The sequence below is a fragment of the Dioscorea cayenensis genome, chromosome 4 (assembly GCF_009730915.1).
Source record: "Dioscorea cayenensis subsp. rotundata cultivar TDr96_F1 chromosome 4, TDr96_F1_v2_PseudoChromosome.rev07_lg8_w22 25.fasta, whole genome shotgun sequence".
Taxonomy (NCBI): Eukaryota; Viridiplantae; Streptophyta; class Magnoliopsida; order Dioscoreales; family Dioscoreaceae; genus Dioscorea; species Dioscorea cayenensis.
In genome coordinates this window covers 6,087,864-6,104,547 of record NC_052474.1, presented here as the reverse complement: position 1 = coordinate 6,104,547, position 16,684 = coordinate 6,087,864, and the positions used below count along the sequence as shown (strand labels likewise).

Here is a 16,684-nt window from a genome sequence, read left to right as displayed (position 1 = left end):
TGATTCCTGCATCGGTAGCCCCACAAGGTAATGTATGCTAAGGAAATTCCGTTGTCAAAAACTTCAAACATCTCCTAAAGGAAAACATTTATTAAAATAAAATTTGGAATTACAAACTTATACAAGATGGAGACAGATTGTCCAAATGGTTTAACAATAATTATAAATACAATTACAGGGTTTTGCAAGGACATTTGCGCAAATTTCCTAGATATTTAATCAGCCAAAAGGCCGACTGAAAGGTTTATGACTTCCCCATTTGGAATAAATATTGCTCATAAGCAGTAAAATGAGAGAAAATTCCATATAAATGAACACATAAACATGTCCTAATGCTCAGTGTTGGCCTGTTGGGCAAAGGATGAAAAATGCTAGTAAGTTACCTTCTGATCTTTAAAATCATCACAGAAGACGAAGAATTGAAACATGTTGGAGATGAGTTCAATTGCTGGATATTTAGCTCAAAACAAGTCAGCTTTCTTCAAGAATAGCTTGTTTAAGATTTGCCGCAAGGGCCAGTCGGACAGTGGCAAGGGCCTGAGCTGGAAGGTCAAAATTAGAAAAATCTGGATGCAGCTTAGCCATGGATAATTCCTGCAGTTTGCTTAGTAACAAGTTTGTTTCAGAAACATTAAGCAGGGCCTGACCACGCCAGTTGAGTAAGTGAACCTGGAAGCATGGCCCAATTATTAAAAACCAATCGAAATTTGGATCGTTGTTAACTTGTGAGAAGGAAAACTCATCAAAGTAACAACTAGATAATTTCAATCTGATGGTTCTGCTTCATTTGCAAATATGTAAGCTCATTTAAGTCTTTGAAACACAAGTACTCACGACACATATATATTAAGAGTTCCTCAAAGCAAAACATAGATGTGTGCCAATGACAAGTGATAGCAGATGCGTCTTTTTTAAGTTTAGCGATCTGAATTGTTGAGATTGTTTTGGTATTACGGATGTTTCAGACTATTGATGCAACTGTAGCATACGGTTATTAAATTATAAAGATTTCCATGCAGCTGAATCTGAGCACATTTAGTGATTCTAGATTATCAATTGACAGTGAAAACTGAAATAGGTTACCAAATTAGTTCAGATAATTCAGATGGCATTATGTTCATACAAAAATATTCAAGACTGATCTGTAAAAAATTTAAAAGTTCACCAAGGGAGCCTAATGTGCAATTGGAGTAGGTTGTTCTCACTAAGTTTATAACGCCTCATTGAAATGGCTGCAATGATTTTAGTTTCAGAGAACGATGTGTCCGAATGTTTTAAAAAGGCAATGTTGGGATGAAATATTTTAGCAGTTTTGATGCAATATGAGTGCTCCTAAGTTTCTGTATATGGTTTTAACATTAGCATGACCTCATAACTCAAGCAATATTTTACACATAAATGCAAAACCAACGTTTTCCCTAGTTATATGAATATAAAAAAAAAAATCCAGTAGTAAAGATACCATCTAAACAACAAATAATAATTGCTATACCTAGGCGTATAAGACATTTTTAGGTTTATTCATATGGATATGGTAGCATGAAATGTAATATTTTGCTAGGTACGATGCAATGTGAGTTCTCCTGAGTTTAGTTTCTGAAATCCATGAACAAGAGTTTAACAATGGCATGGACTCATAACTCATAAGCAACAGTTTACATGTACAACCAAGAGTAATGCCTCCTACCTATATGCATATAAAAGATTTGTCAGTTTGTCAGTGAATATGGCATCTAGCATGCAAATTAGAAATTGCTGTACCCAAATTGTATACACAGACTACTAACATGCCAAACAATTAAAGTAATCATTTCTTACAGAATCATGCAGCAAAGGAAGCCAGAAACGTCTTGGTGTAGATGGACTTCTCATAAGCTGCATGTGAAAGACATGGAATCAATCAAGTTATTCAGATTGTAGCATAAAAAATAATTAAAAAAGGTCTTAAAAATCCTCCGATAAGAGAATCATTTTGCTTTCTCTTGCAAACAGCAGCAAGCTGCCTATAGTATGCAAAAAGGAATAGGGAAAAAAGCTAAGAGATGGATGGTAAGAAAAACATCACACATCAGACAAACTTCAATCGCCGTGTTAGTGGTGAAACAGAATGTCAAACATGTATTGCTACAGTAAACTCTTATCGATGACTGAATGTTGCCTTGTAGTCCAATACAAGAGCATGTACATGCAACAAAACTTTGGATCATGGACCCAATCATAGTGTTGTATTTAGTATAACAACCAAGAGACACAACATTTGATAAACTCAAGAAATACGGTGGAAAAGTTGAAAACTTTGTAGCTTTAATTTAAGAAACAAGAAATATGAACACAAACAAATTCACCAATATAATTGCTCAGATATAGTGAGTTATCAGACCAAACCTGCACAAGTGATTCCACTGTCTGCCGGGCAGCATCAGCAGCTTTTTTATCATGCACCAGCTGAAGAGATCTCTTGAAATCCCGATATCTGTCATGCACAAACTTATGGACTTACCGCAAACATAAGAATACCAAGCTAAAAGATGAAATAAAATGAATGCTGAAATAAGTACTTGTGAAGAAATTCAAGTCCTCCTGCAGTTCCAACTTCTGACCCAAGCAGCTCAATTAATCCTTCCCATTGCTACAGTGCAAACAACACAGACTTCAACCGTCAATCAACCAGAGTAAACTAGCAGAAGCCCAAACCAGAATTCTTAAGCATAGCTTGTTCATTTATGATATTGATCATAAAGTGCCATATACTCTGAATGATAAAATATTGCACCTTGAAACTATCATCTGATATCGATTTCCCAATACATTCAAACAGCTGTTGGGCAATCCTATTAAGTCTAACTTCATCATGAGCCTGCTGAAGCCAGTGGATTCCAGAACCTCTCCTACCATGTTTCCAGTAATACACACCAGCAATCTGTTAAATTTGAATAAAACATGCATCAAATAGAGTTCTGATTTTTCAAAAATAACTTAGTCACAGAACCTTAATTTGATTGATAATTTCCCCAAAGCCAACTCCATGACATAAAGAGCATAGTTCAACTATTTTGATTACTTCATCATGTCATTAGTCACAAATTACGATCAGCAACCACAGCACTAACAGATGCTTGAAAGATTTTAAGTACCTTCATAATGCACGCACTCATATTTTCCAGTTCATATAAGCGGCAGATTTCCAAGTTCTACACAGAATATGAGAGAGCAAGTATGGGTGAACTGCAATTAAAGAAATAGAAGCTGGTACAACTGGAACAAGAAGACCAAAAAAAGCTTTTACTAAAAGCTCTGTAGACTATCACCTTCAGAGTTACTCGAAGATTGTGAACAGACTGCCTGTACAACAGAACCTCCAACAAGCCTAATCCTTGCTTTGAGCATGATGCCAAGTATGTTGGTGCAATCTACAAAATAAGCACAAAATATAGTTTTAGTTATAATCTAAAAAGTACTTTATGGGTATGCTTGCTTGGAGGTTATTCCGAGTAATTCCAAAAACTCCAACCAAACACCCCAAGTATAACCATTACTTCTTAAATAAATTTATTTATTTAAAATTCATTATTAATAATTATTTTTTATAATAATTTAAAAAATTAATTTAAATTTATTTTTATAAGTATTAATAAGTTAAATGTTTGACCAACTTCATACAAAAAGTTCTCCCTCCAAAATAATTTAAAACAACTAAACTTTAACCACAATATGTCACCTGCCAGCAAAGGCAACATACAGAAACTACAAGATAACTTCACTCATTGCAGTGTACCATTCTAACTTAACACAAAATAAATAATAATTTTTCTGATAAGTAGTATGCAGTGTAGCGAGGCATGGGAAACAAGATGAAAGTGCAAAGTCAGACAGTTGAACAAAGATTCATAAGGAGACCACAGCAAAATCAGAAGTTAAAGCCTTGGCCTTCATGAATGAATGTCAGAATTAGCACCATCCATAATCCAGTAAAATGGTTAAACTTAATTTACACAAGCTCATGATCAAGCCAAAAATGTAAGTGATCTAACTGCATGGTTTTCGGGAGAAAGCAAAGCCAGAAGTGAGTGATCTAACTGAAGTGTAATTTATACAGCACATACAACCTCAAAACAACAAAGCCAACCAGAAATAGTAAGCTCATGCTAATATCATTGATTGGAACTTACTTGCCAGGTCAGAGGATGAGAAGATAAAACTTGGGCATAAACAAGCCGATGGAGTTCTTCCATGCTGATACCCCCCAAATTATACCTCTCTTCATGCAACAAAATGTCAGCCTGATCATCAGTAGCTGTCAACAACTCCATGGCATGCGCAACCATCCTGCTTGAACCAAAAAATCAGGTGATTATAAAAGATAGCATTGATCAAGGACATGGACAGAACTAATCTCACAAAAAGCCAGAGGTTTTCCTGTAGGTTCCTGACTCACCAAGGTCCAAATGCTTTCGAGCATTCAGCTAAAACAACCTAAAAGAATGGAAATAAATAAAATCACAAAAGATAAAATAAATAAACAAATAAATGTGCATGCCAATTGATAAATAAGCATCTTTCTTCCAAAAATAAAAAATTAAAATTAAAATAAGACTGTAAGCTCATCTTACTTCAGTGTTCCCTCCAAGAATGCCCATAAAAACACCTATTAAACCACTAGAGTTGGAGGACGGTTTCAACTGCATGCACTTCTGGGCTAAGCTGTGCATCCCTTCCAAACCCTGATAAATAATTATTAACAAAAAAAAAAAAACTTTCAACATGAAGATCAGCATGCACAATAAAGTTCACCCGCATACAGCATCAGTAGAAAGGAGGGCAAAATAAAATAGAAGCTAACCGTTGAGAATGGCCTTATAAAAAGAAAGTGAGATATATACAACTCCATCCAATGGCAAGTTGATGTGGTCAGATTCTTAATGTTTCCCAACATTATCTGTAGCAAATTTCTCAAGCCCTCTCGAGTTTGGCGGTGACCACATTGAACCCAAAATGCACTACATTCCAGTTTCGTGATATGACCACGCCATTTCTCCCAAGCCTGATAGCAGATATCTCACAATATTTCACTAAATAAATAGTGCCCATATTGATAAATAACAAGCGGTAATACCTTGACAAAATCTGGCTTAGTTTTACAGCATTGGCCTAACTTTCCAGTGGGTAAATCAGCTCGCATCACGTGGCATTGTTGAGACAAGGACAGCAACTGCCTCCACCAGACCGTTTTCTGTCTATACAAACCAAACCACTAAATTAGAAAACAATTAAAGAATTTTACACTTTGCCTGACATTACATAACAACTTAATCAAAGCCATCCAATTGCTTTTTCGAAATCCACTATGTGCCCAACCAGAATGAGCTTGTCCTACGATTTGGAGTCTGTCAGAATCAATATATTTCAAATTGAGATAGGCCAGGCACCCCCTCATTTTCACTTTTAAGAGGGATCCAGAGTTAAAAGCTAGAGTATATATCCAAGCAGTACTTTTTATAGCCCACAGGGGCTCTCAAGGTTCAAAACCAAGGAGCCATATTTAGAAGATCTATACCCAACTTGGATTAAAATAAAATCTAGATTGTGGATTGTGGTGCAGATGGACCATGTTCTACAAGCAAACAGTAGTATGAAAGATAAAAGCGTAACAAGATGGGAGATTTGGTAATTAGAGCCATTTACACTCAACAAACCTTAATGATGCTTTTATTAAACTGTGTGTTGTACCCTCAGATTTCTAATAAATTTCTGAGGCCTCCACACATGAAACATGAAACTAAAATTTTAGTTGCTTGCTCACAAACCTCACGATTGCCTAGTTGATCCAATTGATAAGATCCATGTAATCTCAACAATTTCACCTGGATATATGAACACCAATTTTCAGGTTAAAACAAAACTAAGAGAATATGTTTTAGTAAGGAGGCTAGAAGAGAAGAAAGCCTCTCAGGAAAATACATTAAAGCACATACAACAACATCAAGCCAGCCAACAGCAAGAGCTGAGGATATGCCTTCCCAGTATTCAGGATCATCTTCAATAACCTGTACAGCACAAAATTGGATGAATCGCTTTGTACCCTTTTAGTCTTTCATAGCAAACTAAATTAAAAGAAAATGAAGAACCAATTGCACAAAAAATCCAAGAAGAGGTGAATCGCTTTGTACGCTTTTAATATTTCATAGCAAAGTAAATCAAAAGAAGAAGCAATTGCACAAAAAATCCAAGTTGTGTGTGTTGAATAGTAAAAAATAAAAATAAAAATAAAGAAAGAAAACGCTATTGGAGGTATATCAGGCATGAGATGTTTGTCCTAACATTCCAGATATTCAAAAAGTATAAAGAGGATAAGAGGATGAAATGAATATTGCTTGACAAAACATAAGTCACACCTGTATTTTAACAATCTTTTTCTGAACATTGACAAGCTTTGAGTAGATTGCAGTCTCCGTTCTGGCCAGAATGCAATCATAACCCTACATGATAAAATATATATTAGCAAAGGCGCTTAAGAAAACAAAGGCATTTCATGAACAAAAAGAAACGTCAGCAATACAGCTGTCCATATCAACAATACAGAATTTCAAAAAGCATCAAACGAAAGATCGTAACTGCTAACCAATCGACAAGTCGTTCAGGAAGCCAAGCTGATGACTGCTTATCCACATAAAATATTTCCATTAACTCCCATGCTGCTTTTAAACTGGAAGGTTCTTCAATTTGCTGAAACAAAATTACCATTGCAAAAAAAAAAGAGAAAGAGGCACATGTTAATTGAAATTCAAAACAGATTTATTGCAAAGACAAACTACGATGACAATATATGCCCTGAAAAGATACAGGTAAATGCTTTTGATCATAGAATCTCATGGCATGCCTCTTTACAAACAACAGCAAAGTCATAAATTTTCTAGGCAGTATGATAAAAACTTTGAAGCTAAACTGATTCAGAAATGAGAATGCCCTGTAACCAACCACTGGCAATATGCTTAAAAAGAGCATTGTGTGTGTGTTTGTGTATGCCTGAGCACCTGAAATGTCAATGATACAGAGGAGAACTACCTGCAGAACCACCTTCGAGTCTTCAATCACTGAGCTAGAAGGAAGTCTAGGGGCCCCAAGGAGATCTTTTATTTGATTACTGTACTCCAGGACATGCTGCCACCTGGATATGAAATTGAACACATAGAGAAAAGAGAAAATCACTCATCACACTCAAAAGCAACCTGTGATTTGGTGTAATAGACCCAAAACAATTTGAGGGGCTGCAAACTGTGGTTGGAAAATGTTGTCAATTTTAATTAGCATATGCAAATACAAAATTCTTGAACAAATGCAAATAGAAGAAAATCAATATCCTCATTTCAAACCGCAAAATTTGACCAAAAAGTTTGGTTCGTACCTTAGAAGAAAGGGAATATTCTTAGGGTCTCAACTCAATTGGTTTATTTATTTGTATCGTCAAAGCATTTGTGAGAACTCTTAGCATTAGAATGAACACAATGACCGCACATCCACTAAAGATTACTTAGTCTCTTTCCTTCCAAGGCAGATCATATTCTAGATTAGGTTGCCGAAAACCCAAGAAATTTAACAAGTATAACCACAATAAGAGAAAAGGAGCTCTTTTGAGATTGGACATTGAGAAAGCATTTGATAATTTTTTTTTGGCTTGGACTTTGAACAAGCATATAATAATACAAACCGAGATTTCTTATGAATTGCTTGAAACAAGAGCAAAAAGGACATAACGCATTTTACAGAAAGTAAGAATTATATGCTCCATAAACACAGCAACTATGATCAGCAGATTATCAGATGGCAATGCACAAAAGTGTTAATGTCTAACTGTTCAGAGCCGCAATGGTTGACGTATAGACAACTTGGAGAGCAAAAATGCAAGGAGAAATCAGTCAACAATTACTTATACTGATCTTGTTTAATATTTGTTGGCTGATATGCAGAGAACAGAAGAGACATAAGCAATATATGCATATTCTCTAGAAGATCTACCTCAAAGATACCTGACAGCTGAAGGGCATCAACATCAACTATGAGGGAAACTACAAATTGCTTGGAAGCTTTTAGCTGTTAGAAACTTAGAAACATGAGGCAAGTTGAAATCATGTCCTTAAACAGTTCAATCTCAAGCAACATATGGTTAATGGTACCCTTTAATTCTCTAGTTGCAACATGAAATAGTTACCATTAATGTGACACCATAGGTGGTTAAGTGTTAGGTAACTCTTTTCAGTTTGTAATCAGTAGGCTTGTTGGAGGGAGCTTCTTTTGGTTCCAAACTACAGCTTCCGGACAACAAACCTAAGGTTTTCTCAGGTGTGTTAATAGTAAAATAAATGTGAATCTACTGATAAAATTCTTCTAGTAGTTATCACGTGCTTCAAAGAGAAAAATATTAAATAATTAATTCAAACACAAAATGAAATGATTTACTCTAATGAGGATTCTCACTATGCAACCAATTCAAGTAATCTCTGAGATTTTTGTCCTAACGAATTCTAAGACACTAAGAGAAGACCACCACTCACACATAAGGTTGACGGGACCATAGTGCAACAAGAATTTCAATCACAAAATTAAACTAAAAAGGATTTTTTACCATGCAATTAATTCAACCAAACTCCACGATTGCCTTTTATACTATGAAGAACTCCTAAGCCATCAGAGGATATCACCACTATTTGCAGAAGGTCAAAGAGAAAAGAGTGAATCAAGCATTTCAAGCACAAAATTATTTTATTTTCCTCGAATAGTGATTTTCACCATACAACTAATGCAAGCAAACCGCAAAGTTTCTTTTCTAAAATATACAGAACTCCTAAATGAAATGAAAAAAAGATTACAGCTTACCACTCATTGCGGAAAGAGGAGGAGGCCATCCTTGACATCATCGAAAGGGAATTCCTCCGGCTCTGAAGCATCGCGAAAGCAGGAACAGACCCATAAGCGATCCTCCGCCTTTGCTCCTCGTTGATCTCGCCATCACCCTCGCCGAGCCTCACCTCGACCACCTTCCCACCAATGTCAGCCTCCGGTTCCGCGGCTCTCGCAGTCGTATTGGACACCGGCGATGGGGCTTGGAGGCAGGCAACGTTGAGGAGGTTCCCATCGGACCAGGAGACAAAGACCCGGAATAGCGGGGGATTGATGCCATGGCGGATTGGGTACACGACGGGGTCTCGGACCTCCGGTGAGAAGGGGACGAGGGAGTCTCCGGGATCCGACGCTCGGCCGGGCATCGACGCCGGTGGATCGCGTGCGAGAAGGCGGACTAGGGTTTTTGAGGCTTTCTTTTTTACGAGGCAGTCGAGAGTGATTTCAAATTGGATGTCATTTTTGGGTGTTTATTGGACATATATGTCTTTTTTCCTCCAACTTTTGTCTGAAAAATTTTCAATTAATACATTTAACGAAATTAGCAATAATTACTGAAGCTACAGAAAAAAAAATATTTATTTATTTATTAAGAGTAAATGAAAGAAAATATAGACTTGGAGGGAAATGATTTTTTTTTTTTAAATAAAAAAGCTAAAAAAGAAGAAAATCAGACCCAAACAAAATGTATAAGAACCCAGGATCCATTTCTTGAAAAAGAAGGAAAAGCCGTCAAAATATCTGCAATGTTATTATCTTCTCTTGCTAGTGTTATAATACTAGTGTTAGAGAAGATCTGCAGATTGTTTGGTATTTTTCGGAATTTTTCATTTATGCTCTCGTCTATAGACTTTAATCTTAATTCAAATAAAATATATGTATGAAAACATTATGATTATAGTTTTTAAAAATACTTTTAAAAACTTAGATATAAATATTCAACAAATTTTGATTTAGCTTTTCAATATTTTGCTGAAGTGAAATTTGAAACATTTTATTATTAAAGAAAATTTATCAAAAAAATCCATAGCACAGCATCTTATCTTAAAAAAAACTTAGATGCAATAATGATGATAAATTCTCGATTATAAATACAAAATTATAACTCAAACCTTACATTATCAAGTGAGAACACATAGATCAGACGATCAAATCCCGACCATTTAATAATAGTACTGTGTTTGTCACATTTATCAATCAACCTTTTCTTTTTCAAGTAAGTCTACAGATTATAAGTATATTTTTAAAAATATAATTATATATAGATAAGCACCGTCATACTGGCCGCAGCACATCTGCCTGTTCAACCAATATATAACTATAAATATTTTTTTAATATAATTCAATTTTCATATAACTTATTGTTTATTGCTTGGTGAGTAACAACACGTAAGATATTATCCACAAAGAACTTAGCGAGGAAGCACACACAAATGGAGAAACGAGCAATGCGAAGACATTCAACTCCCATACACAACCAGAGTTATTATTTGTTTAGATCAAGCAATGTGAATTCCGAATCATACAAGGTTCATAGTCCTGCAATTGCATTAAGTTTTCTACATTTCTCCAATGGTAATTAATCCAGGCTTGGAAAAAAATTAAGAATTAATTACCTTGTCTGAAATTCCATCAATTGTGTGCCACCTTTGCCGAAAAATGAAATGCCGATCTCCATAACAAAATACTGCTATTCAAAGGAATCTATCAAAATACTGCTATGCAAAGAGAATTTAAAAGAGTTCCTGACCTTGAGTTTACAATGTCTAACTTGAACTATCAGACAGCTTGATGTGAGTTCAATGCCAAAGTGATGTGAGCCCGGATCTGTGAGTCTATCAACCTCTGAAGCAGCCAATCCACATGGTCAAAAAATACTAATACATTTTGAAATATTTAAAGAGGAAAGGTTTGTGTGCTTTTATAGATTGTGAGAAATATGGACAAACCCAAATCAACTCCTCTTGAAAAATAGATGAGCTTCACATGAGCTGATTATTTTTTGGTCATTAACATCTGTTGGAATTGCGCACGCTTGGCAGCCCGGATGTCAAGAATATTCGGTGGCATACGCTCAAGGTTGCCATTTTCGTCAACCAAGTTAAAAAACTCTTGTTTGGTGAGACTTTTCTTCTGAACAAGTTGATCGACAACAGCATCCATAAGCCTTCGGTTGCGTTGCAAGATCTGCAGAAAAATGGTATGGTTTGAGAAGAAAGTTTCCCCTAAGATTCATGGATCTATAACATTAGTGCACGACAAAGACAAAGACAAATACAAACCTCTTTTGCACGGTCATAGCACATATTAAGAATATTCAGAGCCTCCAAATCAATCTCCTGATAACCAAAGTTGTCATACATAATAAAACTTAAAAATATATGTTCTGCAGGATTACTAGTTAATGAATAGTACATTAATTCGATCTGCAACCCAAAAATTTGATAGACCATAATATTTCTCAGAAAGTCCACCTAGAACAAAGCTCCTTGCCGCTGACCGAGCATTGTCTGCAGTTTCTGCCCAAATTGTGCTCAACTGTAAAATTCCAAAGGATGTTGGTCATGTTGCAGTATCAACAATAAAGCACAGGGAGAGAATCAACTATGGATCTTTCAAGTGATTTTCAGTCACACCAGTATAGACAAGTGAATTTTCAATGATTTTCAGATATTGAGGTACAACCTTGGCACTCAATGAGCACGTTAACTTGCAGCTTTATGTCTGAAAGTGAAACCTTGTAGTCAAAACAATAATATTACGAATATTATAATCAATCAGCCATTCCCTAGAAATATAAGGCTGGTCCTATAAGAATCCCTTTTGAACATTCATTCATACTAATAACTGGCACGTCCAGCATTGTGCACCCGTTGGATCCTTCACAAAGCTTTCATACTAGTGTTTTAGGTGCTGTTTTTAACAAATGAGCGCCTGTCACATTTTTCACAAAACTTTCATACTTCTGTTTTAAGTGCTTAGTTTTTTCTTATGAGATTCTACAGAAACCTCAAAGTCCTCGAGCTTTCATGTATCAGTTCCTAACAAGGGACCTAACACATAACCATTACTGCTTAATTGTGGCAAGTTTTCCTCAAGCACATCTCACATTAACCATCAAGAATAAATTCAACCATTAACCAGCAATATAATCACACCTACTCCTAAAGTACTACTCCTCAAGTATTCAGTGTAGAAAGTAAATAGATTTAATTGTTGTACAGGTCCATGTAATTATGTATTTTCTGCCCTTGCAATATTTTTAGGTACAATTAAGTCCTCATATTTAGTCAAAGTTGGGTCATTCTAGTCCGCGGTGTAGATGGGTAAGTGTAAATTGCAAAGACTTAATTGTACCTAAAAATATTACAGTGGACTAGAACGACCCAACTCGACCAAATATAAGGACTTAATTGTATCTAAAAATATTAAAAGGACTAAAAAGGCATAAAGTACACAATTATAGTAATTTGTACAGTAATTAAACCAAAATAAATATATAACATTCTGTCAGCTCAGATCAAAAAGGTGTCATGCTCAATTGAAGTTATGTTGACTCATTGGAAAACGCACAATGCTACAAGGTAAAAGTAACAACCAAAACCACAAACACTTAGTCTCACCTGACTCTCACCATACCATAGCTCATCAGCTGCACGAGGTGCCACTTGGACAGTGATGTGATCAAGAAGAGACTGCCGACTGTCAACATCAAATGCAAATAATAAGCTATAACTTTCAGCTGTCCATAAAAGAAAAAAAAACCTTGGACTAATATATTATAGGACAATCAGTAACCAAGTTTAAGCAAAAAATTCAAGCTTTCTCTTCATCTTTCATTTGTTCAGAAACAACAGTACTTATGATGAATTAAAGGCAGAACATACGTAAGCATTCCCTCAGTAAATTTCATATGATCCATTTTCACACGCACATAGCCCAATTCTCTACCAGCTCGAGGTGCAATTGTGACCTATAGGAGTAAGCAAACCATTAGCAAGCAAAAGGCATTTTACCAGGTTGCTTTTTCTCCAAGAAATTCTGAAAAATCAATGGCTAGCAGCAAAGAGTAAACAAGGTGCTGATCCATACAAACTCAATATTTTTTAAATCAGGGAAATTCATAGCAACAATAGCCATGGCTGCTTCGTTAAGAGCTAGTTGATTCCACATGTCCAAACTCCTATCTTTTTTATCAAGCATTCCTCTCTCTTCTATTTGTGCAGCTTGCAAAAGGTCATCAGTTGTTATCTGCGCAAGGAAAAAGTCTTCATAGGAAACCTTACTAGCTGTTGATATAACACAGCCACATTACAAGGTGAAGATAAAGACCCTCATGATAATACAGTGAAGATTGTTTACATCAATAACTAGTTTCTGGTGTTCTTGATCACATAGTATTCAGCCTTAGGACAGCATACCTCAGGGCGTCCATCTCGCATCATGTTTATAGCAGCAACCTCAATTATGTTGGCTAGCTCAGCACCAACCATTCCATCTGTCATACTAGCAACAGCCATATAATCCACATCTTCAGCCATTGGCTTCTTACGAGCATGAACCTGTTTTACAAGAAACACTCAAGGGGATATTAGCAATACATATATAGTTTTTTCAGAAATTATAAGGAAAACGTATGAGAAACTAAGAAAGAATTTATCCTGCAGGTGGTTGATATCACAACAAATCCTTTGAGCAAGCAGGACTATTTCAAAAGAAATCAAATAAAAGATTACCTCAAAGATAGTATTGTACTAAAATGCGAGTTGTCTGACATTTAAAACAAACCAGATAACAGAGCTAAAATAAATAAATAAACAAATAAATAACAAATAATTCAAAAAATATACCTTGAGAATCTCAACACGACCAATAAGGCTAGGCTTGGGGATGTATATTTTTCTATCAAATCGCCCAGGCCTCACCAACGCAGGATCAAGGATATCTGGTCTATTGGTTGCTGCAATAGTGATTACATCACCTCTTCCTTCAAATCCATCCAAGCACACAAGGAGCTTCAGTGAATAAGACAAGCATTAGATTATCAAACATAACTATCAATCATTCAGAAATAAAATCAACATAATGAAAATACTCAAGTACAATTGCGTCATTCTTCTTGCCTGATTCAGTGTCGCATCCCGTTCTTGTCCACCAGAACCCTTAATCAGACCGCGCTCCCTTCCGACAGCATCCAGCTCGTCAATGAAGACGACAGAAGGGGCCTACAGAAATTTTTGCTCAAAAACTACCATTTGCAATCTTTTTAAGATATAAAAGGGTGCATATCACAAAAAGAAAACGTTGGCTTTTCTGCCTGTTCTAGCTTCCTAGATGTTTATGTAAGCGTGTGGCCTCAAAAAAGTCCACCATGTTGAGCACTAAATTCGCTAAATGTAAAGCGAATGATGACCAATAGACCATAGATGATAGAACCATAAGTTCATCTGAACCTCTTAAGATAAAAGAAAATCTAGATAAATAAACAAAGCAAGCAACTTATCACATCTTACATTCTCCTTGGCTTCCTGATAGAGTGCCCTCACCCGAGAAGCACCAACACCAACATATATTTCCACAAATTGTGATGCTGAAATTGAAAAAAAATTGACACCAGCCTCACCAGCAACAGCTTTTGCTAATAATGTCTTACCCACCCCAGGAGGCCCACAAAGAAGTATGCCACCTGAAAGCAAGCATCCCAAACAACATCAAGCATGAACTATCATAGAAAGATAAATAAAGTGCACAAAATAAATAATTCTTGGGGATTAATTCAAGGTAGCTTTCTAAAGTCATTCCAAACATGAGGTGAAGTACAGGGTAACAAACATATGCTAATAAAAGAATACCATTAATTTCAGTGATAATCCTCTAAAACAAGAAGAGGAGACTTATTTTAGTTGGTCAACTATGGTCAGAGATTATTAGTCTTGGTAATAGGAGAACATCATCAGCAACAACTAAAAAGCCTTTCCCAACCAAATAATGCTGGATATGAAAGTATACAATAAGCTATGGCTGCTTAACGCATGGAACCAACAAATGATATATTTTTTTAGCTTGTACCAAACACTTATTGAACCATATGAAAAAATGCCAGATTAATCGTCAATCTGAAGAGACCATAAGAACGAATCAAATATAAAAACAGGTTCAAAAACAACAAATAATATATAGCAAGCATAAGAACAAGAAGTAATTATCTTTTGACAGGGTATAATGGAACTGATGGCATAACTACAATATGACAATAGATGAATAAAGCCTTTCACTAATACTAACCTGGTATTCTCACTCCTCGCCTCCGATAAACCTCCCCCAATGTGAAAAACTTAACAATCTCCTCAAGCTCAAGCCTTATATTTCCAAGCCCAGCTACATCAGAGAACTTCACATCAATTCCTCTCTCCAAATACTGGGGCAGCCGCTTGCTCCTTGCTCGCCTTACCCTTGCACCAGACTGCATAAACTTCTTTGCCATTTTAAGGTAAGCATTATCTTCTCCACCCTTCTCATTCTCATCATCCCCATCACCCTCCATCCCGGCCATCTCCCTCTCCAACTGTCTCATCTTCTTCCGCTCCTCTGCCTCGGCTTTTTCAATCTTCAGCCTATCCTCATAATCCTTCCTCTGCTTCCTATAGCTCAACACCACAGTCCTATAAAAGATGACAAAGAACACGCCACCAAGTGCAGTAGCAACATTCTGATCCATCGCCATGCTAGCCCACATGCTCGCCATGTTCTTGTAATTCTCCCTCGCTTGTCGGAGTGAATCCTGGTAATTGGTCTTCCTAGCCTCGAGCCTCTGCTTCCTTTCTTCGATCTTCTTCTGAGTCCTGAGAGCCTTCTCCATCATTTCCCTCTCTTCTCTCACTCTTGCAAGCTCAGCCTTCCGTCTGGCCGCAAGCTCTTTCCTCGTTCGCTCCAGCTCCATCACCCGCTTCGACTGTGGCTTCTTCTTCGTCAACGACCAGAAAAACCTCGGGACCTTCGCCAGCCATCCAAGATACGGCGCCGGCACCTCCGGCTTCTTAATGGGAGGAGTATAAGCATTGATGCATAGAGAATTTAGACTCTCCTCATCCCAAGAACACCAGAACCTCTCATCTCTCTCCATCGTCGGCAACACAGCTCGAAGAACCCTAGAATCATTCAAAACAACAAGCACCGGATCAGGGCGCTGCCGCAAGCTGGCAGTGGAGAGCTTGACGATGTGCTTGACCTTGCCATCACGCTTGAGGTCAATGATGTCGGTGTAGGGAATTCGGTCGTGGACGGAGGGGAGGTCGCGGGACCAGGACTTGAGGTCCTCGGGAGAAAGCCCATCGGATCTCTTCGAGGATCGTTTCTTCTCAGAGACCTTGGCGTGGGCTCGGGGTTGGGGGAGGGAAGCAGCGACGATGGTGATGGTCACGGAGAATTGGAGGAGCTTTAGAGTTGTTCTTCTCGCATCATCATCATCGTCTCTTCCGCCATTGCCGGAGTTAGAGACGCAAAAGATTAGGGAAGGGAGAGCAGATGATCGGAAGAGGGAGTGGGGTTTGGGGATTGGAGAGAAGGAAGAGATGAAGGGGGAGGCGAGGGAGGAGAAGGCCATGGAGATGCTTGGATCAATGGAGGTCCACCATTGAAGAGAGAAAGAGAAATGAGGGTTTAGAGGGAGCTTCATGCCATGGAGGAACAAAAATGGGATGAAATGGATAATGGCCATCGACGGGGGAGATAGATAGCAATTTTTAACTGTTTTAGTAGGGGCCTTTTTAATAATTTTCATTTTCATACA

General features: G+C 37.1%; 2 protein-coding genes across 3 annotated transcripts; both read right to left on the bottom strand.

Moving 5' to 3' along the window:
* Positions 1–70: 70 nt before the first annotated feature.
* LOC120259328 (nuclear pore complex protein NUP85) lies at positions 71–10,663 on the bottom strand. Its single transcript, XM_039266917.1, is given in 21 exon segments — positions 71–669; positions 1,819–1,875; positions 2,386–2,473; positions 2,559–2,629; positions 2,774–2,920; positions 3,135–3,191; positions 3,309–3,410; positions 4,170–4,326; positions 4,436–4,473; positions 4,611–4,721; positions 4,841–5,041; positions 5,114–5,179; positions 5,181–5,234; positions 5,805–5,861; positions 5,973–6,044; positions 6,393–6,476; positions 6,613–6,723; positions 7,063–7,165; positions 8,872–9,403; positions 10,512–10,582; positions 10,646–10,663. Coding segments are annotated over 19 exon segments (2,163 nt in total). The 5' UTR covers positions 9,261–9,403; positions 10,512–10,582; positions 10,646–10,663; the 3' UTR covers positions 71–471.
* LOC120259327 (probable inactive ATP-dependent zinc metalloprotease FTSHI 2, chloroplastic) lies at positions 10,366–16,645 on the bottom strand. Of its 2 annotated transcripts, XM_039266916.1 has the most exons (13): positions 15,181–16,645; positions 14,409–14,581; positions 14,019–14,120; positions 13,746–13,910; positions 13,317–13,457; positions 12,988–13,146; positions 12,783–12,868; positions 12,519–12,597; positions 11,311–11,433; positions 11,178–11,234; positions 10,845–11,082; positions 10,646–10,740; positions 10,366–10,582 (listed from the first exon to the last, which is right to left on the bottom strand). In XM_039266916.1, exons 1-11 carry the CDS (start codon positions 16,610–16,612, stop codon positions 10,891–10,893), a joined length of 2,709 nt encoding a protein of 902 aa, XP_039122850.1. In that variant the 5' UTR covers positions 16,613–16,645; the 3' UTR covers positions 10,366–10,582; positions 10,646–10,740; positions 10,845–10,890. The 2 variants fall into 2 exon arrangements, with proteins under 2 accessions (XP_039122850.1, XP_039122849.1); XM_039266915.1 differs by having other exon boundaries at positions 10,646–11,082.
* Between the last annotated feature and the right edge of the window lie 39 nt (positions 16,646–16,684).

Bases quoted from the DNA above. Each gene is read 5' to 3' on its own strand.
- LOC120259327 (XM_039266915.1), bottom strand. From the start codon at position 16,612: ATGGCCATTATCCATTTCATCCCATTTTTGTTCCTCCATGGCATGAAG. The intron at 12,869-12,987 runs GTATGGATCAGC...TTACTCCTATAG, and splicing joins ATTTAAAAAATATTGAGTTT to GTCACAATTGCACCTCGAGC. The intron at 12,598-12,782 runs GTATGTTCTGCC...TGATGTTGACAG, and splicing joins TTTACTGAGGGAATGCTTAC to TCGGCAGTCTCTTCTTGATC.